The 25895-nt window shown below is 49.0% G+C and overlaps 1 protein-coding gene across 2 annotated transcripts in view; it reads left to right on the top strand.

Moving 5' to 3' along the window:
- ANO2 (anoctamin 2) overlaps positions 1–25895 on the top strand; it is a 360688-nt gene that overhangs the window by 120659 nt on the left and 214134 nt on the right. For both annotated transcript variants that reach the window (XM_047743061.1, XM_047743060.1), the window contains exons 8-10: positions 10842–10897; positions 11892–11933; positions 18571–18635. In XM_047743061.1, the coding sequence (XP_047599017.1) occupies positions 10842–10897; positions 11892–11933; positions 18571–18635 (163 nt within the window). The remainder of the gene's footprint in view (positions 1–10841; positions 10898–11891; positions 11934–18570; positions 18636–25895) is intronic.

Below are 25895 nucleotides of genomic sequence, written 5' to 3'. Positions count from 1 at the left end.
CCATCCCCCGTCTTCTGAGAGTTCATATCCAGGAAGGTGCTACTGCTGTGCTAATCTGCTACCATTCTGTTTCTGCCTCCTGGACCACACTTTCTTTGGTTCTTCTTCCTTCTTCTAGATTCTTCCTTCTTCCAGATTTTAGATGTTTTCTTCTCCATATTCCCATGGCCACCTTACTTTCTGTCTATACAGATGACTAGCAACCATGTATTTCCCTTTTCTTTTAATTAAGATTCATATATTTATTTGAAAGAGCGAGCATGAGAGAAAGTGCACTTGGCAGGGAGGGGGGAAGGAAGGGAGAGAATCTCAGTGAGACTCTCTGCTGAGCAAAGAGCATCCTGCGGGATAGATCCCGTGGCCCTGAGATCATGACTGGAGCCGAAAATAAGAGTCAAACTCTTAACTGACTGAGCCACCCAGGCACCTCTGGCAACCGTGTATTTCTATTTTGCCCTTTTCTCACCAGTTCCAGCCCAACATTTCCAGCTGCCAGATGGATATCTCCACTGAGATGTTCAACAGAACCTTAAGATCAATATAACAAATGTCCATTTCTATTGGATTCCCTCTCTCTCCCATTTCTCTTCCCATTGACCTGACCACCACCATCTTCTCTGTTTATACTCACACAGTTCCCTTCACCTGAATGTCCTTCCTCCATCTCCCCCATGTCCCTCCCCAGACCAGACATGGCTGTCTCACAGGTTCTCCCAATGCCCTCTCCTTGGCACTCCCACCAAACTCATTGTCTTTCTTGCTAATTGCTATGTGCATGGCTTAGACTCCCAAACAGTCCTTGAGGTGTGTCTGGATCATCTTCGATGCCCCAGTGCAGCTAGTGTCTGCCTTGCACATTCTACTCTGTCAGTTTAGTAAGTTAATTAAACATGCCTCGCTGGTAATTGTGTCCGTGGACAAATGGCTCAACTTCTCTGCAACTCAGTTTTCTTTGATGTCAAGTGGGGATAATAACACTATCTTGCAGAGTTTTTGAGAAGATTAAGTACAGAACTGTTTTTTTTAATAAACTGGAAAATCCTGAAAAACTGAAGTTTATTTTGAGACGGTCTCTGGGTTGTTGGAAGGCCATTAGGGACCCTCTGCTTTAACACTGAAAGTTTTGTGTTTTTTTTTCCTTTAAAGATCTGAGTTTTTTGTTGATGTCTCAAATCAAACATCTTAAGGATTTGTTGCTGTTGAGTAGCTTTCCAAAATTTCTTCCTTTTTTGACATCCAGAAAATATTTATTGAGCATCTTCTAGGTATCAAATGATATTATAGAAATGGAGAGATGCTAAGATGAATTTGACCTAATTTCTAGCCTTGAGGGGCTCTTAGTCTTGCCATGGTGACAGACATGTAAATAAATAATTATGAGATAATCTGCTAGGTACAACTATGGAGAGATGTCCAGAGTGCAGAGGGAACACAGAAGTGGAAGCAATTACTTCTGTGCTTATGTCTGAGTATCAAGATAAATGATCTAATATTCACTTTGTAGCTCAGGGGAAAGTTGGGATGTCAGTAATTCTACAAATGGGGACAGAGAGAACACATGATTTGTCCAGGGTCACATACTGAATCACTATCAGAATTGGGTCTACAACTTGGGTTTCTTTGCTCCAAATCCCATTTCCATTCCCTTTGCAATGCTGTGAACCAGGGGTGGAATTAGGTTGAGTCTTTAAAGTCTGTTACTATAGAAGCAATAGTTATCCGGCCACCAATTTATAGGAGCTTGAATTAGAAGGGAGAGCCTACCTTTTGTGGACATATATTGAACCTGAGAGCCTAAACACCAAGGTAGGATCTTGGCAGGGACCTTGGCAGAGAAACATGGAGAAGTGAGTTCAAGTTCTATCTCCATTTTTTTTTTTTTTCTTAAATTTATTTGACAGACAGAAATCACAAGTAGGCAGAGAGGCAGGCAGAGAGAGAGGAGGAAGCAGGCTCCCCACTGAGCAGAAAGCCCGATGCGGGGCTCGAACCCAGGACCTGGGATCATGACCTGAGCCGAAAGCAGAGGCTTTAACCCACTGAGCCACCCAGGTGCCCCAGTTCTATCTCCATTTAATTCAGTTAGGTTTTAGTAGGCTCTGGGGTGTCCATTAGCCTCAGTTTTCCTGCACTTATAAAATGATGAGTAAAATGAAGGAAAACTGAGGCTAGCACATCATAAAGCCTCTTCCTTAGTGCCATTCTCATGTAAGTTAAACCTGAAGTACGCAACTCACAGTACAATACATTTTAAAATTCCCTTGTTGATTTCTGTGCTTTATGCATGGGAACGATGTAAACAAGTGATGAATAATTTTTTTTTCTCTAGATTTTCAGAATTATCTGACAACAGACTCGATATCTCATGCAGATCCTCTGAAAGAACCTCAACCCCAATGTAAACAAAAAAAATACAGATTTCCTATTGGGGGGACAACCCAGCTCCCATCCATGTACCCTAAACTTCAGTGAACTCTGGTTCTTCATTTCGCAAACCAGAAACAATAACAGAGTATTGTTGGGTTGATCTTGTGAACATGTCTGAAATGGGTACAGTTTGACTGTTTACAGCCATTAACCTATTCTACGTCAACTGCATTTTGTTTTTTACCTGAATTTACTATCCCAGCCACTAAGAGGTCTTCTTAGCCCCAGTTCTGTCCATTTTTAACCCATGCCATAACATACAGCCTGTATGAGCTTTTTAAAATGCAAATCTGATCATTTCACTGGTCTGCTTGAAATGGTAAAATAGATCCACATTTCACTTAGATAAAATCCAAACCCTTTAATAGTTACATATTGTTATCGACTTGATGTTTGTGCCCCCCCCCCCACAGATCCATTCACTGAAGCCCTAAATCCCACCGATAGTGTGTTAGTTCAACAGTAGCTGCCAGTGGGTTTGTAACCATTACTGGGTTTGTAACAAGGGACATATGACTGAAATTCTCTGATTCCCAGTGGAAGAGAGCCCTGAGGCTGATTTTCAAGTTGTTTGTCTTCTGTCTAGGAAAGTCAAGCTCCCCCTAAAATCTTTGGCCAATGTACCATCTTACTTAGAAGATCAGAAAAACTAAGGAATGTAATGACACGCAGAGGCCTCAAGATAACATGGTCCTTTGAGCCATGGGGTAAATTTTGATTTTATTGCCCTTCTCTCTGTTTTTATAGAGAAACACAAATGGCTAGAATTGAGTTGGATTCCTCCAGAGGATTGTTGCCTCATAAAAAAGAAGAGAAAAAGGGAGAACAGTGCTTGGCATTGTTTTCTAAGGTATTTTTGTTGATTCTTTAGCCCGGGAATTACCTTTAATATGGTCATTATAGCGGCCAGATTACAAAGCTTTATTCTCTTTGCCAGTGTACCAAGTTACGAAGGGAATTAGAAGATAGTGAAAATAAAGAAAGATTAGGATCGAAGATGGAAAATATACGAAAGATAATGATAATTTGGAAATACTTCCATTTATTCAGTATTATCACTTTTTTTTTTCATTGTGGAAACTACATATATCTGAGTGCCTACTTTTGCGAAGCATGAGGCTGTATACAAGTCGCATGTGTGGAATTATTTATATTCCCGTCTTGTTCCACAAAATTTCTGAGGCGGCTTACAAGAAAAACAATAAAACAGCATAATATAAATAAATTAAGAAATAAGAACCAGGAAAAACACAAATTAAAATAGAATGCCAAAACTAGGGGAAAAAAATAGAATACAGATATTCAAACCACAAGTCCCTGTAGTTCCTGCAGTTGGGCCGCAAATTTGACCTTGAACCAAAGTGAAAGGGGAATATGGGTTAGTGGTTTAGTTCTTGAGGTCCTCAGCGACGTCTTTTTATACAGAAAATGTTCTGAAATCTCTTGTACTATTACCTGCTTTCTTATATAGGATAGATCAAGGTACCTTCTCTGTATAGATGCATATGTAACCTTTTTTTGGATGATTCAGGATCATCATTAAGAATACAAGTTTTTAAAATGTTTCCTTAATAATCATCCAAGTATTGTTAGGGTTGTTTGCTCTGCACTCTCTGATATCTTGAATTTCTGACTCTGATAACCTCTGTCTCTGAATTCTGCTCTTTTTGTTTTGCTTTTGCTGTCAGGGAGACAGAAGAACAAACTTGTGAGAATCTGGGGTAAAGAGAGAGAGAGAGAGCAAATGCACTGAGGGAGGGTCTGCGGGATTCTGCTGTGGTGAGGGTCCGCAACATTAGGGAATGCGTTTTTTGAGATCTACGTACTTTTTCTTTCTTCTGGGCTCTCTGTGGTGAGAACTGAGATAAGCAGATAAGAGATCTCTGAACACATAAGGTATTACTGTAACCAGAACTATAAGGACCCATTGCACAAGTATACTTCTACACTCACTTCTTGTGTGATCCTTGAAACCACCACACAGAATAGGGTCAGCAGAGGTTAGCCAATTTCAGGGCAGAGAGATGAACAGGCTGCCTAAGATCAGAAATTTAGAGCCAGATTTAAACCCCAGATATCCTGGCTCTTTAAATTAATTAATAAAATAAAATAAATTAATAAATGGATGAGGCTTTCGGGGAAAGATTTCCCAGAGAGGTGGAAGCTGAGGTCTTCCTGGTATAACATCTATTCATTTATTCAGTGGGTATTTACTGAGCACCTACTATGTGTCCTTCCTGTTCTAGAACTAAGGGATAGAGTAGTGAATCAGCCAGACACAACACACAGCAATCCCTGCTCTTGTGGGGCTACATTAGCATTTGAGAAGAGGTAATAAGGCGCTACGTGGCTGTGCGGTCAGAGAGACAAATACAAGGAGAGCAAATAAGACAGAAGACATGATGGGAACCACTCCAGAGAATCACGGTCTCAACGGGAACAAAGGACATGATCAAAGTAGGATAATTTAAGGTGGGAATATTGCGACACCATTTCCAAAGGTGGGGACAGGGAGTTGGGAATGCCTGGAATGAGCAGCAGTAAAGCTCTTCCTAGCTGTAGATCCGTGAGGAGAGAGAGAGGTTACTGGAACATGGATGGACAGAGCAGAGTAGAGGAGACCCATGGAAAGAAGCTGTTCAAGGAGGAGGTCAGAGGGTCCCATCTCCCTCTGACCTGCCAAACCCAGTAGAAAGCCAGAGAGCAAGGGAGCCTATTCATGTCAGATAGAGAAGGGGAGAGAGTGTATCTAGAAGGGGCCAAAAGAAGATAGGCACACACCCGACAAGGCTGAGAAGCAGGTGGCATTTCAGCTCCGGGATGAACAAATTGAGAACCGTAGGTCAAGTCACAGCCCCTCTCTGGGCCCATTTCTTTCTTCTCTTATAACATAAAGAAGGACCCCTCAGTGTGCTCGAAGCTTCTAATTCCAGCTCCAGCATTTCATAAATTTGGATTCAAAGGAGCAACATAGTCTCCTTTCCATAAGAACCAGCTAGGCTGGGAGAAGGGACTGGATTTCCTATAAATTCACGGCGAGCAGTCCCCGGGCCATAGCCAGGACTTGAATTGCACAATGTTTGTGGACCTCAAAGAACATGGGAGTAGACAGTGGAAGGGAAGGTGAGGATTCAGGACTGCTAGCCAGGGTGGTTGGGAGCAAAGATACACTCCTACCTCGCTCCTTCTCCCGTGGCCATGGGTGACATGGCTCAGGTGTGATGTGCTCTGTGGGTATCTGAGTCCCCTGGTGCATCTCTGAAAGCCCCGGCTCCCCGGGCCCCACACCGTATATGCTGGATCAGAATCTGCAGGGGCAGGGCGCCAGGGGCTACAGTTTTAACAGACTATCCAGAGGACTCTTAGGAACTTTAAAGTTAGATAAAGCTGATTATGGGCAGGCAGCCTCCGCCCTCTTGGCCTACTGACATCTGGGAATGGAAAGAATGGTGCAGCGTGCTCTGTCCTCTGGGGATTTGGCCATTGGTTTTCTAAAGTATCCAAAGATAACCAAGGTGTCTCTGTGAAGAGCTTGATTGTTGTTAGTACTTTGCTAACATTTGTCATGTGGGCATTTAGTTCATTTAGTTCAGTCTCTTTTTGTCCTAGCCAGCAGTAGGGCCCCTTAGACTCTCTTTCTCCTCCCCCCACCACTTTGGTGGAAGGATGTGCAGGAGGGTAAAAACAAGCATAAGAAGGCAAAGAAAGGGTTACTGACCATCAACAAGTCTGGGTGTATTGGCATTGGCTGATGGTCTAACTTGTAATTGGGAGGATTTCTTCTGTAACCCAACCTTTCCCTCTTATTTGCCCCGGAAGTGAGGGATTACAAACTAAGGCACATACGGTGTTCAGAGACCAGATATATCTGTGAGTTTGGGTTCTGCATGGTGGTGGTAGTATGTAAGCAGTCTTGGCCCAGTGAAACTTGGCCTGCCCCCATGATGCCTCATTAGTCAATGTAATCTAAGATCAACTCTCAGGGTCCTGCACATTCACCTTATCATGGGATGCCTTTCTAAAAATGGAAGTGTAATTAACATGCAGTGTTATATTAGTTTCAGGTGTCCAACATCATGATTCAATGATTCTGTACATTGTCCAGTGCCCACCACGATGAGTACATACAACATTATTGCAGTATCATTGCCTATAAGCCTTTAAAGTGCACTTCACTGTGGAGAGAAAGCCAAGCCCCCTTGACCACGTCAGAGGGAAAGAGATACCTTTTCTACTTCTTTCGTATGGAAGTTATTGCTTCCTCTTCATGGACAGAAAATTACAGATTGATGGAACTACATTTTCATAGACACTTCGGTGTCAGAGCATTTCAACAAATGTACGCTTCGGGCATCTCTCCTCCCCACTCAGGAGACGATGTCTTAATTATTTTGACCGAAGCCAGACCGTGTTGTGTGTTGTAAACATCTGGTTTATCATTCATCCAACTGAACTGGTTTATATTTTGTTAGAAGAAAAGGCTCGGGATTAAAGGCATTTAAGTAATTAAGCACACGTCAAGACAATTTGGTGATGGGTAAATATAGTCTCTGTTAAATGCACCGTCTGGGACCTCTGGTTTAGATTTACGTCCGGCTGGAGCACAGGATGAAAGCAGAATGCCGGGCGGACTGGGCCCTGTTCTGGGGGGGAATCAAAACCAAATGGGTTTTCAAGAGTTCACCACTCCTCTAAGTACCTGTCCCACTGGATGAAAGTTTCCTTTGAGTTTGGCCTGGAGGGACCAGAGCTGCAGTCCCTGTCACCCAGCAGCTCTTGTAGATTTAATGAGGCTCTCTTTGGGAGGCCGACCATAAACCATGCTTTGGTCGATCCTTTGTGTCCGGGAAACCAGAGATGTCTTGGAAGCTAAATGCTAGGCCTTGGGTTTTGTGTTCTGAGTGTGTGTTTTCAGGTATGGGCCTGGCGCCTGAGCCCACCCTGCTCTGTTCCTTGACCCTGATCCTCTGGGTGCCAAGGAACCATGTTGCCAGGCCTGGCCAGGTCAGGCTGTGTAGAGCTGTGGTTGGCACTGGGCAGAGGAGAAGCATAAGCCTTTTCTTTAAGGGATTATAGTTCTAAGAGCAAGAGGTGTGAAGATCTAGTGACTTAAAGGGACCGGAGGGATCAGTGAGGTGTTTCTCACTGATGTGAGATGTCTGAGCTGAGACACTGCTTCTCTTTGCGGGGAGAGGGAAAGGATAGTGTCCTCTGTGCCTTCTCCTTCTTCCTGGCTCCCCTTCTAGGGGCAGTGGGACGAGAGGTCGGGTCTTTCTCTCTCCCTGGGTCTAGAGCAGAGAAGAAAGACTAGATGGGATCCTGAAGAAGAAAGCTTTGCCATTATGGCCAGATGGATGGGGATATGATGGAACCAATTAGCTCATTTTTGCTGAAAAGCAAGGAAAAAATTCAGAATTTCAGTTTTCAAAGCAGAGACTCTTATTTAAAAAAACGTTTGATTATTTTCTTCTTCTTTCAAACTGATTTCCATGCTTGTTTGGGGGTAGGATGTTGGTTTCTGAAGTCTGTGGGTGACCCAAGAGGCCAGAGCAATTCCCATTCTTGGGTGAAGTTTTGGATGAATAGTTATTTTCCACTCTCCTCCCCCCTTCCCTGTTCCTCCCCCTTTTATGTGCTATTCCCTCCCTCTACAACAGCCACTGATTGAGAGCACCCATATGATGCCGTCTGGAAAAAAGGAGGCATCCAACCCTGGAGAACAGAGGCACATTCCCTCACTGCATTTTGGGGCTCCGCTTATCTGGGTTGGGACAACTCAGGTTTGAGGACCTGAATTGTGTTGGCCCCAAGACCAAGAACCATTGGTTGTGCTTCTTCTCTAGGAAACAGACGAATCGACCCGAGTTTAAAGGTTCTTCATCAGCAGTGGTTGCCATAGAAAATTGGGGGAGTGAGGAAGATGGGTGCCTGGGATATATGGGAAGAGATAGTTCAGTAATATTAGCCATGGGGCCGGTTGCTCTCATCAGCCTTTATGCCTTCTGTGTTCCCAGCAGTGAACTAGCTACCACGAGAGATACCGCTGACGGGGAATGGGAACCTTGTGAGCCTTTAGGGGACACACAAAACAATGGGCAAACAACATCCAACAAGGGAAGTGAGCTGTTCTAGGCACATGGTACGCAGGAAACTTTATTTGAGATGCAAGGCGGAGTGTTTTAGACCTCCCGTGATCTGCGGTCCTTCTGAGGGTCTGGCAGCAGGACCCATGGATTCAGGTTGTCAGCTTATACTGTCAGGTGCTCGGCTACTGTGCTCAGAGCCTCGCAAAATCAAGAATTCCTACCTGTTTAACTTTCTCCCCCTGGAGTTTGGGAACTGTCTTCAGGGTACACACTGCTGCTGTGGCTACCGTGGGTGTGAGTGCAGGGATTGGGGGAGTAGTGCGTAGGGTACGGTCTGGGTTAGAGCTCGCCCCGCCTGTGGTGCTTCAGCCTCTGTCCTCATCGACAGCCCTTGTGTAGCTTCGGGCCGCCCCCACCCCCTCTCCCGACTCGGGACCCCTACCCTTGGTTATTGTAGGGTGGCTTCGCATTGCTGTGGTTACGGATCTTGAACTGATTAATGATGTTCAGAGTGAAATTGTAGTCTTGTGAGTAAGACAGATCTGCAACTCATTCAGCCCCTGGGCACCCTTCCCCCATCCACACTCCCTTTACCCACCCCCTGCTCTCCCCGCGCCCCACCTCCCACAGTTATTTCAGATGGTATATGTTCATGCCAAGGAGGAAACTTAAAATAGGGAAAGGACTTGCCCCTTGGCGATGCTGCGGCTCCCAGCTCCCCGGACGAGTGGTCCCTTCTGAGAGCGCCCCCTGCAGTCTGCCGAGGGCCTCTGCTTCCACGTGGGGCCCATGGCTGGTCTTGCTGGCATCCCATGCCCCTAGAAATGAGGTGAAGAGGGGCCGGGTTTGAGGAGAGAGGGTTGTTTGAGAGCCTCTGTGGTCTCTGAGTATGTGGGTGGGGTATCGCTTGGGAAGGGGAGGTGGAAAATGTTGTCTAGATTGTTATCCGTCCTTGTCGTTTATCCAGAGCTGTGCAAATACAGATTACTTAGCATTAGTATGGGATACATGTTTCCCTCCAAACCCAATTTGCTTTCTTCTCATCTCACGACTGTCTGCAGTCTCTCTGGAAAGAATGGTTCAGGGCAGAAAGTGTGTTTGAGGCAAGGGGAGTCACCGAGTTCCAGAGCTCCCCCTTCCTCCTCCCTCTCCGTGATTACATGTGCATCCTTGCATAGTAGGGACCATGGTAGTGGGGGTTGGCGGGATATAATGTCTCCCATATGGGAACTGGTGACCCAGGACAGACTACCCTGAGTCAGGACGTACAGTTTTACAGTCTCTGAATAAAGCCGTGAATGAAACAAGTAAACAACACTGCCTCCGTGCCAGGCGGAAGGTTCTCTGTTGTGACTATGCAGAAGTTAACGGGAGGGAGTCATTGACTTATTTAGCATATATCCAGTAGGGTCTGCTCTGTGCACATCGTGTGAAATATTGTTGGGATTAAAACATGAATCTCTTGTGTGGTTTTCAGACTTTGTGGCCTTGAGAACCCTTTGCATTTTTAAAAATTATTGAGAGTATTCAAAGGACTTTGGTTTATTAGGTGGGTTATATCAGTCAGTATTTATTGTATTGGAAGTTAACCCTGAGAAAATTTTAAAACACAAGGGTCCATAAGCACATACTCCATTAGCTGTTGGGGGGGGCGGTGACGCCATCCCGTTCACAAAACGCCACTCTGTACTCAGGAAAGAATAGGAGGGAAAAAGCAAATAATGTCCTAGTGCTATTATAAAATTAGTTTTGACCTTGTGAACTGCCTGAAAGGGGTCATGGGGATGCCCAGGGCTCCCCAGACCACATTTTGAGAACCATTGCCCTGCACCACCCTACTTTAGGCAACTAATGGTCCAGGCAGACCAGCCATGGGCAGGGATAAACACTGCTCCTAGAAGGAACAGGAAGGCACCAGAAATGAGTTCTAAGAACGTGCTGTGGGATGCTCTGACGTAATTTGATTGATCCTAATGACAGTAATCTATAGGGTCATTCCTGCACTGTCGCTGAACACAGGTGGTATCACTGGGAGTCGTGGTGCTGGTGATGGAGTGTCTATGGTGTCCAGGGGGCGTGAAGACAGGGGCACATGAGGTTAGAGAGCACATTTGATCCTGGCCCATAACTTTGTATTTGGGAAATACAAATATCATTCTTGTGCTGAGAACTAAAGCTCCACAGAAACTTTTAGACTGGGGGTGACGAGGAGCACACAGCGAGCCTCAGCTGGGGAGGTGGTGGGGGATAATGTTTCCTCATGGGCAGAGGTTAATTTGAGAAACCCCTGCCCTACAGTTACCTTTTTCATCTTCCCTCCTTCCACAGGCATTAACTCTCTGATAGCAAACAATATCTATGAGGCTGCCTACCCTCTCCATGACGTGAGTATCCTTTCCGCCGCGTGCTCCCCACAGTCTTCAAACGGTTGCGTGCCTCAGGTGACACCGTGGCTGAAGGCATGCCAGGCGGGGACAAACGGAGTCACGCCGCTCAAATACCTGGGGTGATTCTGGCCTCCTCGGGGCCCACAGTAATCTCCCCAGAGACAACTGTCTCTCCTGGCATTGCCCCCGTGGCAAGCTGGTTTGGATGTGAGCGTTCCCCATGCTCCCTGCGGTGGTTTTGGGAGGTGGTGTGAGAAGGCTGGCGAGGCATGCAAGTGTCTGAAGGGAGGAGGAGGTGATGAAATCTCTCAAAATTCCTTACACTCTTGTTTGGTTAAGCAGAGAAGACAGAGAGACTGTAAGGAAAGCTTCCCTTGATGGGGGCTTGTGTTAGAAACATCCCCATGTTAGAAACAGGGCAGTGACATTCCTCGGGATGCTTCATGAAGAACTTAACTGGCCCATGGATGAGATGCCCTCACAGCGGCTTTGGCCCCTGGCTGGTCACTTCCTTTGCGTAGGTCACACGGTTATGCCACATGAGGCGGCCAGGGCGGGAGGTGCTCCCTGAGTGTCCGAAGGAGTTTCCAGATGACAGTCTCTCCCCACTGATGGCTTTACTGTAGGCAGATAGGATGTCTGGTGCTGCCACTTGTGGATGGGGGTGGGGGGAGTGTGCCGTGGCCCAGGGTGATGTCGGACGGTCTCCTGGGTGCGCGCTCTGCCATTGCCTTTGCTCTGAGGAGGCACAGGCTGATCGCGGATGCTCTGGAGGGGGACATCTTTGTGTGAGAGGCTGTCCACAGGAAACACTGCACGCTTTGCTGCCTAACAACACGGAAGATTGGCTCCTTACCATGGCATGCTTTTGACTTCCCTCAAAAGGGGAATGAGAGAAAGGGATGATGCCAGAGAATAGAAAAGAAAATCCTTGCTCTGGCTTTGATAAATCCCTTGGCTTTATGCAGCAGCACTCCTTTCTCTGTTACAGGGTGAATACGACAGCCCAGGGGACGACACGAATGATAGGAAGGTAAGCTGGCCCGCAGCCGCACACAGCACTGGGGCACAGGGGACCGTGGGTGGGTGTGGGACTAGCTCCAAATGTCCTGAAAGTTCTGTTTACCTGCTTACGTATTTTCCAGCAGTTCTTCACAGCTCCTTGGCCTCCAGGGGTTGGAAATGTGGGGGCCACTTCTGGTCACCGACGTGACAGTGTGTATGTGGGGGGGTGCTGTGGGCATTTAGTGCCTGGAGGGCCAGCTCACCATTCTGAGGTCTCCAGCTCTCCCACCCCCAGTGGCCAGGGGGCCGCAACTGAGAAACACTGAGAGTCCAAATCCTGTCATTTCTAGGTGGGGAGAGTGAGACACAGAAAGAGTGAGCGCCTTGCCCATAGTGACACTGCCACCATGAACAGAGAGGAGACTTGGGACGCTTCTGACTTCTGAAGCCAGTGTCCCTGTTAAAAACATATTATTATCCATGCCGTTGTGGTTTTTTCTCGGGGTGGGGGGGATGATCTTTAACTTATTCTTCTTACCCTCGAGGCAGACAAGTGGGGTATAGAAACCTGAGGGAGAGGGAGGCTCAGTATGCTCTGGGCAGTTGGGAATCAGAGGTTACAGTTAAGTGAGGGAACAGTCCCTTTGGAAGGACCCCTCCTGTGCCAATCACAGCACCTGCCCTTACTTCCGTCTCCTGGCCCACTGTCCAGATCCCGGTTCTTCTGCATGGGTGCACCACCTTCCCCCGCCATGACATGGCACTCCAAGTGTCACCTGCCTCTTTAGTGGGGACTGCCTCATCTGGCTGTCAACCCCTTCATGCCATTCTCCCACCCAGCTTCCCCCAGCCATCAGCAACTCTGGCGAGCAGAGGAGGGAGGGCCGGGGCGGGAGGGCTGAGGAATTGAAGCCCGAGGAGATCCCCCCCACCTCTGCTCTGTTGTCTGGAAAATTATTCATCCCCCAAGTTGCCTTTTGAGCAGCCTCCTTTTTATCCTGCCTATTAGTCCCTGTTATGAAGTGTTAAGTATTAAAAACATAAAAGGTCTTTTCCAGAAATACTGCTGTGATTGCTTACACATGTCCCCTCTCTGCCTGCCCAGGGAATCTGCTATAGTACTGCCATGTCTTAACCTCATCTGTTTTCTATCTGATGCTAATAGTCTCGGTGTTTAATTTCCTGAAAAGTCCCAGATCAGAGTTAAAGGAAAAGGAGGAAGCGTTTCTCCTCATATCTCACCTAGCTCACCCCAACCGTTTTCTGTCCTCCCGCTCTCTCATTTCACATTCCTCCCCTTTAAAGGGTGATAGCCACTGCTGCCCACCTAAGAGTCCTCCTGCTGAGTGGGTGGTGACCCCAGCCCGGCAAGGTGGAGCACTTTACAGAAACATTCCAGAGACCAGGAACACACAATAACTCGGGGGAGAAATCAGCCAGGCCTCTGTTATCTGCACGGAGGCAGAGGGAAGCAAATTGTAGACCATCTGAAATAGATGTTTATTTGTCTTTGGAATGATGTTGTTATTGTTAACAACACAATCTTGTAACGGAAATTTTTCCTTCCAGGAAATGTTTTGTGTAGGCCAATAGAATTATTCCCAGCGCACAGCCTAACTGGTAGAATGGGTAGACGTTGGGAGGTAGGGACAGAGCAGCTCGGAAGGAGCTGTACCTTGGTGGATACTTACCAGAATTGACGTCAAAAGGCTGATAGATGTCTTTGAAAGACAGGAGGCTCCTTCCTTGTGGCTTTGCCTTCAGCTTGCTGGCCAGTCCTTATTTTCCTCTGCCAGGGTCATGGTTAGGGAAATAGGCTTTCCTGTGATGGGGAGAGAGGTGATCCATGAGAGAGGGCAAATTCCTTCCCCGCCCCACCCCGTCCATTTGGGATGGAAAACGGATTCCCAGCAAGGTGAGGAGATGGTTCCAATGGCGGTAAATGATTGTCAAGTCAGGATGAAAACCCTGGCGTCCGCAGCCCCAGCCAGCCCTGTATAGGCAGCTCCTGAGCATCTCGGGTAGGGCGAGGGGAAGTCTCAGCGCAGTGCTGGCTTGTTCCTGCAGTTTCAGTGTATGGGTGGGGCCTAAAAGGATCCTCGTGAAGAAATAATCCAAACCTCTGAATACGTGCAGCATATTGATCTGTTTTAATTGCATTGTAATAGTCTAGTGTTCTTGGAGAGGACTGCAAACGGATTTTGGTTGGGTGCCAGGGAGAATCCTCGCATCTGTTGCTGCAGGGCGTGGAGAAGGGTCAGGAGCTGCAGTGGGATTGCCTCTGGGGGCCCGTAGAGGTGACTTGCAAGGGCATCCCAAGTTGCCCATCATGCCAGTACCCTACATGTCCTCCTTTACTCTTCCTTGCGGTTTGTGCCTGTTCCCCTGATCTCCTGGAGGCCCAGGCTCCTCCTGGGCAGATCCCAGGAAAGCCCGGGGGCCCCTGAGAATGCAGTCTTCTTCCCTTTCAGCTTGCCTAGTGCATTTGTACAGTCTGGATGACTCAGCTCCAGCTAGGGGCTGGAAGTCTCGCTCTCCCCGTTCCTGGAGGGTAATTAACAAGACGCACCCTGCCTCTGGAGAGCAGGGGTTTTCCGCCTTTCTAGAAAGCACAGCAGCAGGAAGAGGGAGCAGCGTGGGTGTGGATGGGTCTCCCCTCACTGCCCGTAGCCACCTAAATCCACATGAGCCAGACCTGCCTGGTTTTCTCAAGCATTGCAGGGAAGTGACCGTAAGCATCTTCGGAGGGCTGCCTGAGCTCCGCCACTCCCTGCAGCTTCCTCACCCATGTATAGGGGACCCTAAGGTCCATCACTGGACTGTGCTTCTCTTTAGCAGTGTTGAAACCTGGGCCTTGGGTTTTCCAGCTTCTGCAGATGACTGTCTTCTCTAGTGGATGGTTATAAAGTGACCCCATGAAAAGGTGTGTAAAGAGAGTTCTGTTTTTGTGACCAGAAATGTACTTTGGTCCTGGGTTGTCCCCTTCTGCCCTCAGTTTGCTAATGGAGGAGGCCTACAGAGTCGAAGTGACTTGCCAACAATTCGAACAGGTCATTACAGGATCTGGGAGTAGAATTCCTTTCTTTCCCATTCAGTTCACCCTGTCCCATCACCAGCCGTCCATTGGCGGCATCTTTCTTCCTGTTGGGGTCTGGCTGTCTGAGGAGCCTGAGGCCTTCGAGAGAGCCAGGAGTCACAAACATCTTGCCATTCTCTGGCATTGCGAATGGTTTTCACAGTTGGGCTCCTTTATGGTTTCATGAAATACTTAAACCCACTGACCCACTATCAAGTGTGATCCCTAGGGAGCCGACTGGCTGCTTGAATGCTCTGATCCACCAGGCGGGGTGGTCCCCGTAGAGGTTTGGGATAGGGCTGACATGTCTAGAATTACATCCAGGGCCTCTGATATAAGGCACTGTCCATGGAGAGGGAGCTGCAGACCTTCCCTAATCTATTCTCAGGCATGGCCAGTCGTGAAGAGGACACTGGTGTAGCTCTGAGGGAGAGAGTGGGTTTGCTAAAAGCGGCATTAGGAGGCTCTAGACACTGCCCATTTCAAGGGATTGTTCTAAGACACTGTGGATGTCTCCCTCCATTTTACTCCACCATACTCATCCCCCTGGGGCAGAGACTCCAGAGCACGCCGCCTTTTGCCCTGACTGCTAGTCTTTTCTGGGACCCTGCGGCCTGGGCTTTAGCGTGGCCCCCTTGGTTTCTGAGTATGTGCAAGTGAACATTGCATAGAGATGGGGAAGGGTCTATGGTGCTGCTCACCCCTGCAGGGAGGCGTGAGCTGGTCGGGGCGTAGCCACATGGGCATTCGGCCCTAACGGCTGTGACACTCCCAGGTCTGGTGCTCTGTGGCTGTCGGTCCCTTGCAGGGCTACCCTGGGATGTCCTCGGTGCCCATCCAGCCCATCTGCCCCAGGCTCACTCAGCTCTCTTGGCTCACCCCTCATTCACAGCCACAGACTGAATCCAGCTTCGTGCTCAGAAGGCAGCACACTGAGAAAGGGTGTTTCTTATAGCATGCCCGGGATCCCACTCAGGGTAAGGCCGGTGAGGGTGGCTTTCAGTTTGAGCCTGAGCCACCTGTGCCATACTGGTTCTCAGGGACATCTTTCGTCTCTTCCTCCAGGGCAGTGGCAGATCGGAGCTCGCAGGCTTAGCTTTTGGCTGATCCATGACTCGGAGAGGAATCTGCTCCAGAGGTCAGAGCCTGTGAGGCAGGCAGTGACGAGCCACAGCCCTCAGGGGAGTCCTTGCCCATACCTCCTGACGCACGCTGGCCTCCCTCTGGGCCACAAATGATGTCACTGTGACTGCCAGGTGCTAGGGAGGGCAGGGCTTGCACCAAGGGAGGGAATAAAGACCCAGGGCAGTAGAAGCACCTGCGGTAAAGGGGAGGAGACGACCTAATGAGAACAGTAAGATTCAGTTAGGAGCCTGCCTGGAAGGAGTGGCCTCTGAACTCGTGGATTCACATCCTGACCCACCAGTCAGGCTCGGAGGGACCCCTTTATTTATGTCCAGGTTTCCTCCTTCACAGGTGGTGCTAAGTGTGGCTGCCATTTGCTCTGTGTCCGTATATTTTCGGGTTCAGTGTTGCTGTTGCTGGGAGATACTATGACGATAAAAGTCTAAACCCATGAAGTAAGAGTGCCAGTCTTATGTCAGTTTGTGAAAAAAATCATGTCTTTAAAGGGTCTGAGGTGAAAAGGATGACCTCCTGCTGTTCAACTAGCTATCCAAAATACCTGATTAGGGCAGGTTCTCCTGGTCAGAATGCCTTGTGACTTCTGTGTGCTGGGTGAGGGGACTAGAGAACATGACAAGGTAGCCAGTGTCTTGCAGACTTGTCAATTCTAGACATATAATTTGATTACATGCTAATGTCTCATTGTGGATATCTAGATGATGTCTAATCGCTTCGTTTACTTGTGGATAATCTGTGAAGCCTGCCGGCCAAGTGTTTGAAACTGAAATGCCATTTGCCCCGGTGGTGACACCTAGGTTTTGTCCATGTGCCAGTTCTACTAAAGTTGCCGTTCAGATATCTCAAGATGGCACACCTCTGTGTGTGGGTGCATCATTTCCTCCTGTAACTTCTAGAATGTGTTCCGCTCAGGCGTTGCCCCCACGCATCCATGGAAACCACTCTTATCAAGGTCACGAGTGACCTTAAAGTCACCAAACCTGGAGGTCGCTTCTCCATTCTCACCTGAACTGGCCTGTCAGCAGTGTTTGACACAGCAGGACATTGTTTTCTTTTTGAGACCAGCGGTCCCTTTGCTTCTGGCGCACCACACCTTTCTAGCCCTGGACATCCCTGGCGGCTCCTGTGTCTCCTTTGCTGCTCCTCATCTCCTCGGCCTCTGAAGGTCGCCAGGCCAGGTCCCAGCTGTCACACCTCTTCTTTACCTACTTCCTCTCCCTTGTTGGTCGCATCCATAGCTCAATGACCTTATAAATCATCTCCTGTCAGACATCTCCCAAATTTTCATCTTCTTGTACATTTAGGAGGTCGACACTCCTTTGAAATCCAGATACTTGCATCCCGTTGCATACTCAGTAGCCCCAGGAGGATGCCTACAGGGTGCCTCAAATGAACGCACCCCAAAGTGAACTCCTGGTCCTGTCTTTCCCCACCTGCTCTTCCACAGCACACGCAGTCACCGCCTCCATGGGGAAGACCACCTTCATGTCTCCTAGACCGCTACAGAGACCCCTGCTCCTATGGTTGCTCTCAGTCTCTTCTCCACATGGCGGCTGGCGTGAGCGATATGTGGTCCAAGCTGGGTGGTCTCTCCCCACTGCTGCACGGCTCCCCCTGGCTTCCTGCAGAGTGCAAAGATTTTAGTGTGGCCCGCAAACCCCCAAGTGAGCTGCCACTTCAGTACCTTCTGATGCTATCTCTGCCTATTCGCCTCACACTCACGCTGCCCCGGCCACACAGCTTCCCTGTTTTCCCCAGGACATATCACATGTCTTTTTCTCAGGGCCTTTGCACAGGAAGAGTGTTCCTCTGCCGGGCGTATTCCCTCACTTCCCTCAGGTCTCAGCTCAGCTGTCACCTCAGAGAGGCCTTCCCTTGCCATCTGTCTGAAATAGCACCCAACCCTACTCCCTTGCCCTTCGTGTTCTGCTCCCTTGCCTTGATTTAGCTTTCTGTGTGGCATTTATAAATCCTGTATGTTGATGTGTTTCTATCTGTTTCCACATGTCAGGGTGTAAGCTCTACGGCAGCAAAGAGTCTTGCTTACAGTGCTCTCCAGTGTCTGGCACGTAGTAGAAGCTCAAGAAACACTTGTTTCATGAAGGAATGAGGGAACATAGCAGGCTCATTTTGCTGGACTAAACCAGGCGAGGGAGTGAAGAAGGTGGGGTTATGATTGGCAGGTGCAGCAGTCTGTCCTGGAGTGTGAGGAAGGTCACCTTTAGTATGTGGGGAAGGGCAGTCAGCCTCTATAGCCTCCCACCATTGGAGACCCTCCTCGTGGATGTCTTGGGAGAATTTTCCTAGAAGCTGGGCTTTGGGGACTCAGTTTTGACTTGCTAGGGTGGTTGTGGGGGATAAAATTCTGATTTGCTAAAGGTGAACAAAAAGAAAGGTGAATGGTTTCCCTCGCCACCCCTAATCTGTTTCCCTTTTCTTTTTTTAGCTGCTGTATCGAGAATGGGCACGCTACGGAGTGTTCTATAAGTTTCAACCTATTGACCTCATCAGGTAAGATGCGAGGGGCACTCTTGGGAGGAACGTAGAGCTGCAAATGCTGAAACATACCCGTCAACCCTCTTAACCCCTGGCCATCTATTGGCCAAGCAGAGAGACCTGCCTTTCTGGGCTGTATTGTCCTGCTGTATGTCTGACACATGGGGAAGCAGCTCAGGGGTGGGGATGGGGGTTGGGGTCTGTGTGAGGCAGCAGATAACGTAATGGATACACCATGACTTCCGTCTTGAGGTCTTTAGCACTGTGGTCTCTCTTTCCCTGCCTGTTCCTCTGTTTGTGGGTGGAGCTGGGGTATGAATGCAGTTATCACTCTTACACATTGCCCTTCAAATTTGTCCTGGAGAAGGATGGGGTGAAGCAGATTCTTAGGTTATGAGCAAGTGGCCACAGCGTGGACCAGAGAAGGGGAAGACCCAGCAAATCTCATGAGGAATGAGCTGGCTGGTCTGAGAGGGCATTCCAGTTTCTGGCTTCTTCACATTAGAATGAAGAAGAGACAGGGTCTTGGAATCCCTCCCTTCAGTGCTGCCCCTCAGATGATGTCCTGGTACCTTGGGAGTTTCCCTAGCTTCTACCAAATGTTAGTGAAAGTCCTTTGAAAGAACTTACTAGAATGCTATAGGTCTGACTAGCCTAAAGTGGGTTGAGGGCTCTAGCAGCTCCGTGGGCTTGTTGAACCGAGCTGGAAGGTTGGGAGGCAGCACTGTGAGTTGGGAAAGCACTGGGCTGGGAGTGGAGACTGGGCTCACCGTTATGGCCTGTTGCTTCTTTGGGCAACCCATGTTCTTTCCACAGTCTTTAGGATCCTGGTTATCATAAATTGGGTTAAAAAAATGGGAGGTTGAACTGAGGGACTTGGAAGGAAATTTGGTAGCATACTCATTTGGGAAAGATGGGCACTTTTGGCCCCATGCCTGACATAATGGCCTCACTGTCACACAGTCACTTGTGGCTCTTAGAAGGAGCTAATTAATCAGCCGGTAAACACAGAGAGTGTTCCTGGCTAATTGCCCCAGGCTGGGATTGTGAGAGGGGCAGCAGCCAGAAGGATTGTGTCCAGAGGGAGGAACTCCAGCTTCTCCTTGGAAGAAGAAAGCAGCCTGGGGGCCGCCGTTTGGGTAGGTTCACCGCCCACACAGAGATACGCCGGCCCTCCCGGGGAACTGGGAGCTTGGTTGGACGTCTCTTGACAGCAGGTGTTTGTTCCAGCTGGAGACCGTTAACTGCAGTGCTGGGGTCGCGGAGCAGGGCCACGGGGTGCCTGTGACTGAGGCTTCCTCACCCCGAGCCTCCCGTTCCCAGGCTGCCTTGTATGGAGCACGGGCCACCTAGACTGTTCTCTGGGCCACAGCCTTGGTGTGGCTGTTTCCTCCGTGCCTGGTGGGCTTTGATCTTTCTCTCTGCATCCCAAGTGGCCACCCACTCTGTCGCCTGTTTTCTCCAACTACTCGTTCGGTTTTTTTGGTTTTATTTTTTAATATGATTAAAAAATAAGAATTCTCCCTACCAGAGAGCCTTGTCTTTTTCCCCAGAGACTTCAGGTGACTGGCCGCCAGCTAAGTGGGAAATGTCTCCAGTGCGCACTCAGTTTTGGCCACCAAAGCAGCCTCACCTGCAGGGGAAGAATTGCCTTTGGAGCAGAGCCCTGCTCTGGGGTCTGGCTGTTCCTGAGGACACAGAGCTCAAATCTGTCTAGACGGGGCATGGCGTGCTGCAGAGCTAGAGACTGGCCACTGCTCCTCACACAGCAGATGGCTCAGGGAGCTCCCACAGTCCCTGGGTGAGGCCAGCAGCTTGGCTGGTTTGGCTGGGAGGGAAGAAGGCTGGGGACCCAGGCACCTCTCGGAGGCCAGCTGGAGGGGAAGGGAACGGGACACCGGGTAGTGTGCATGTAGAGGCCCTGCGGGGTGGGGGGGCTGCTGTCTACCCAGTGGTATAAGAAACTCTCCGACTTCAAGGAGCTGCTGGAGGGAGAAAGTAGGCAGTAGTGGGGAGAGAGGGAAGGGCCAGAGGTAAGAGGAGCAAGCGGAGGTAGTAGGTGGGTAAGCAGAGACAGGTAAGCAAGAGCGGGTTGCTGGAGGGTTCATGAAGGGGGAAGAGGGTGCAGGGTGTCGGGAATGGCTACCCACACTCAGCAGCCGCCTCCTGAGACTCACGTTACATTGCCTTCCAAGGCCCAGCTCACTCTTTCTGATTCTGCCAAAGCCACCTCCTTCCCCTCCTCTTTGTCCTCTGCCCTCTTTCTCACTGCCCACTACCCTCTCTGACACCAGGTCCTGTGGGTGTTTTTCCACGCCCTTTCTCTCCAGCTGCTTCTCCATCTTTCCTGCTGCTACCTGTCAGGACCCACCGGACCCACAGAGCCCACCCAACCGTGGTTGCCTTCCCTGAGCCATCACTGGCCCTCACACTGTGTCAGTGCTGTTCCATTGCTACTTACTAAGGTGAACTCTACCCTCTTGGTGCCTCGCATAGAAATTGTACCTGTGTGTTGGTGCTGAAAGATTGGCTGAAGCAGCGGAGTCTTACATAAGTTATAAATGATGATTCATATGGAGCTCACAAGAGGTACTCCCGCCTATTTCCTTGGACACTCAGTCCTTGTTTTCAGCATGGAGCTTCTATTCCTCCTATGGGTCCCCAGGGCTCCTCTCTTATGCTGAACATTTGGAACATTCTAAAGCATTTGAGCAGTTGAGACCTCGGTGGGGGTGGGAGAATTGTTTCCATTTTGAAAGCCCCAAGGCTAACTGTCTTTCCCTTCCCACAGGCCTTCGAGCCTAAACTGGCAGTTTGGGGTTTGAGGCTCCTTTTCCGGGTGTTGGAAATGGACAGAGGGGAAGCAGACACCCTTCCCTGCACCCCTCACCCCTGCGTCCTGCTGCTGCACCTTCATTCATGCCCAGCAGGCTGCACTGTGAGACTGCTGATGGGTGTCTCCCAGGCCAACAGGGCTCTCCAACCCTGGATCCTAGCTTTGCTCTAGAAAGCTCGGGTGGGGCCTGTAGGCCTGAGCTGACTGTAAGTGTGTGTGCGCACGTGTATGTGTGTGTAAGCGTTGCCTGGAAAGTTCCCCAGGGAGGCATCCAGCGGGGATGCCACTCACAGTAGCTCTCTGGGAACTAGCAGCCAGCAGTGCTGGTGCCCTGGCAGAAACACGGCTTGTGACCAAGCCAGTGGATGAAATGGTGCCTTTGCTGGAAGGAAATGACTCTTTTGGTCGCTTAGGAGCCATAAGAGGGTCCTCGTAGCCAGAAAAGTAGATTTTTGCCTATACTGCCCTGGGTTAACTCCCCAACATCCCAGGAGGAAAACAGCCTTTATTGTCTGGGGAGCCTGGGGGCCTGGGGCCTTTTGGATTTGTACAGGTGTGATCCATTATTAGTCAGGGCCATGACCTGACTTTTCACTAAAATGAATGTCTGCTCGCAGGCTGATTTTCTTAGTTGGAAGGTTTTGATACAGATGAGACAAAGCAGTAGGCTTTAAGCTGAGTCTGACTGAGCTCCTAGCTGTGTTGAAGCTGAGCTACAAAAATTTTATTTTCAGCCCTGGCCACTGCCTGCATCAGACTGTATAGGGAAAAGAGGGGTCTAAAAGTCCCCTAAGCTTAGCACGATGGCAGCCCACTGGCTTTGGGGAATTCACCAAGGGGGTGATGCTTGGGCAGCCTAGCATTTGCCGTATGGAATCAGGACTATGGTCTGGAGAGGAGTGATGGATTGGCTCTCCCTCATTCCCACCCATCTCAGGAATGCCCACTTCACAAGTCAGGCCCTGGACATGAAACCCATCCCATGTGGCAGCTCTGGGGTTCTCTTAGCAATGTCCTGGCCTGAAGCCTTCAGGTACAAACACTTCCACAGCGGCTTGAGAGTGATTTCTCTGGGGCCTACCATCTCAGGAGACTTTGGGCCTGTTCTGTGGCAAGACATGTGATCCTGTGCCCCCATCGTGCTATGTACACGTCTCTGTCACTGTAGAAGCCCAGCTCTCTCTAGCCCCGTCTGTGGGGAGCCAGTCTGCAGGTCTGACATCACAGCTGTTGCCTTTCCTTCCTCCTATGCAAGGCCAAGGTCCTCATCATTGCTAGTGTTCTCCAGAACAGCCGCTAGAAGGCTGTGTCATAGGATTCATCCCCACTGCTACCCTCCTGAAATGTGACCCATCCAAATCCCTCCAAAAGGAAGACAGGGGAAGCCACATTCTTTCTTAGGAGTCTTCTCAGCAGGCCAGGCTCAGGAAGGACCGGCTGCAGCTGGTTTGAGGGAGGGAATGGAGAGGAAAAAATGTTGATCAACCCGTGATTAATTATTTCCTGAGTCCTGCTGCCTCCTCCTTGATCCTTCTCTGGGATTTATAAAGGCTGTTCAGTCAAGCGCGGTAAGCATTTACTGATGCTTATGGTGAGCAGTCTCTGTGCTAGGCAGCGTGGGGAGGAGCAGTGATGAATAAGGTAGAGTTTGTGCCCTGAAGCTCTAGCAGTTATGTAGGGAGGTAGGCATGTGCAAGGCAGGATGAAGTGAGGGCTTACAGGGCTGAGGACATAAGTACAAACATAATACTGCAGAACAATGGACGAAGAGTAATTGCTATGAGCAAAATAAGGGAAGGCTTCCTGGAAGAGGGGGCACTTGAATTAGAAATGTTCCTTTCTGAAGGGCTGAGGTTAAAGGACCTAAATGTGTCTTCATGGCCAGCCTGGGCTGCGCTGTGTATGGATTTACTCTTTAGCCAGCTATCAATGGCAAGAAATGCCACTGACCCAAAGCTAGATCCTTCATGACTATTGATTGCGAGTGGTTAGGTCCAAAAGTTGAGTTGGAAGCCTCACCTGTGTAGATTCTATGCCAATCTGACCCATGCCCCTCGTTCTGCCCTGAGACTTAGAGAATCCAGGGTTGGAAGGAGGCGAGGCTAGATCCCAGGGAGGGGAGACTAAGGAGACATGAAGTGTGGGACTAGCGCCTTGGTCTTTGCATGGGCCCCCAACATTTGAAGTATTGGATTTAGCTGGGAAGCATTTTGCAGGCTGGAAAGAAATAGCACCTTGTAGGCCTGAAGAATGTTTTTCTTTTCCTTCTGGGAGTGGGGGAGGGAGGGGACAGAGTAGACACGGAACAGCAGGCCATAGCTGGTTGAGGCAAGGCCGAAACAAGGATGGTAATGTTCTGTGATTTTATGTTCTGGCCCATTTTCCAGATCAGGAAATAAGTCAGGCTGTTTATTAAATCTAGCTGTGACAGGGCTCTTGCTCCCCCCACCGAGTGCCACTGACCTTCAGCGTGCCCCCTCTGAGGGGGAAAGCCGGTGGCCCGTGGCCTACCAGGAGTTGGAACAAAGTACTCTCCACTCTATGCCTGGAGACTGGCTTGGTCTTATGAGGGTGGCCTCTCAAGCCTCAGAACGGACTTCCATGGAGGGTGGCTCCTGTTTCAGACCAAACTCTTCATCTTTCTGCTGTGGTATCAGCCATAGGGTGCAGATGGTGGATCCCAGCACCAGGAGGTTGCACAGACACATACACACACATGCTCCCCGTGGCCACCCAGAATTCCGTGGGCAGAACAGGGGAAGGAGCAGGCTGTCTGGCTCTCAGCTCATTCCTCCTTGACTCAACTTCCCAGGGAGGAAGAGAGGCTGCTCTTATTCTAAAAATAAATGGCAAGACTCTATATTCCATGTCCCTTTGGGCCCTCATGAGCAATAATCTCCAGATACCCGGCACCGCTGGGACCAACCCATGGCAGCACAGAGATGGAATGTGCTTCCTGTTCAGCTGCCTCAGGGCTTGGGCCTGGAATGAAGGGATGGAGATCTGCTCTCCTGGCGTATTTCTCTAGCAAGTGCCCAGCTTCTGCTGCGTTTTTCTTGTAGTAGCAAATGCCTTGCCTCAGGGGAAGCTTGTTTCTCTGCTGGACATTTCTAGCCATGAGGAGGTCACGGAGCCAGAGCAGGAACTTTGCTGATTTCCCTCCTTTTGATTCCAGGTTTTTTCCCTGAAGCTCAGTCTTTTAAATATTGGAAAAAAACTCTTGGCTCTTGGGTTCCTAACAGTTCTCCTATACCTGAGCTTTTTTTTTTTTTTTTCTTCCACACAATCTATTCTCGGACCTTTCTGCATATCCTCATGTGACATGTGCTCTTCATCCTCACGATGCTTCTCCGCAGGACTTACTGGCCTGGGGGAGTCAGAGCAGGGTCCCTCTGCACACCTTACCTGGGGTAGTTGGACCAACACATATTTTGCATTGACCATATGTCTGACACTGGTGCTGGACATACGGGAATGAATTAAGCGTGGCCCCGTTCTGAAGGAGCTGAAGTTCAGAGTCAAAGCTCTAACTAAGCCTATAGATGACCACAAGGCTTTTCTGGGAAATGAAGGGACAAACTGATGGAGGAATTTACAAAAAGTAACTGTGAGCTATAAAAATAGCATATGGAAAAGATCATGAAGGGAAATTGACCCCCAAACTAGTCATCTAAATTGGCCATGCCTCAGGCAGAGATTATTGGGGGTGACCATAACTCTTTCTAGAAACATCCATGTGATGTGTTACAGCACCCACAGACCCTGGAAATTGCCAGGAAACATTTTAGGATCACATCACTTACAAATCATGGCAGAGCCAGAGCCTCACATGGTCTAACTTGGGTCATCACGTCTAAAGAAAAAACTCCCAGCCAGACTGCAAATATTTCGGGGAAGGAAAAGTAATGTGATCAAAGATTTGGAGAGGATGCATCTGAAGACAGACTTAAACAAATAAGAGCTCCCTATCCAGGAAGAAAATGGAGGAGTGAGGCCGCCACTGACGAAATTAGGGGATGGATAGAGTGTGCACATGTTTAAGTCCTGAGGCTCGGGCTTCGGGACATTCCTGTAGGCTAGGGGCAGTGGGTTAAGAATGAAAAGAACTCAGTTTCAGCTCCAGTTTTGTTTCCAGTTGATGTAATGTCTGGACAAGACATTGTCTTCCAAACCTCAGTTTCCTTGGTTTGAAAGAGGGATCATAACACCCGTCCCACATGGCCCATGATATTATTTCATGGACTGTGATAAAGTATTGCACAGATACTGTGGTGATGGACATACGGGTAAGTAAAGGTATTATCTGCTCCCTAGAGGAAAACATTAGTATTCTCTACGCTAGCAGGATTTTGTAGAGTCCTTCAACTCATGAGTTTTGACAAATACTATATAAGACTATTTTTTTTTAAAGATTTTATTTATTTATTTGAGAGAGAGAG

The sequence above is a fragment of the Lutra lutra genome, chromosome 8 (genome assembly GCF_902655055.1).
Source record: "Lutra lutra chromosome 8, mLutLut1.2, whole genome shotgun sequence".
Taxonomy (NCBI): domain Eukaryota; kingdom Metazoa; phylum Chordata; class Mammalia; order Carnivora; family Mustelidae; genus Lutra; species Lutra lutra.
This window is presented reverse-complemented; position numbering and strand designations above follow the sequence as displayed.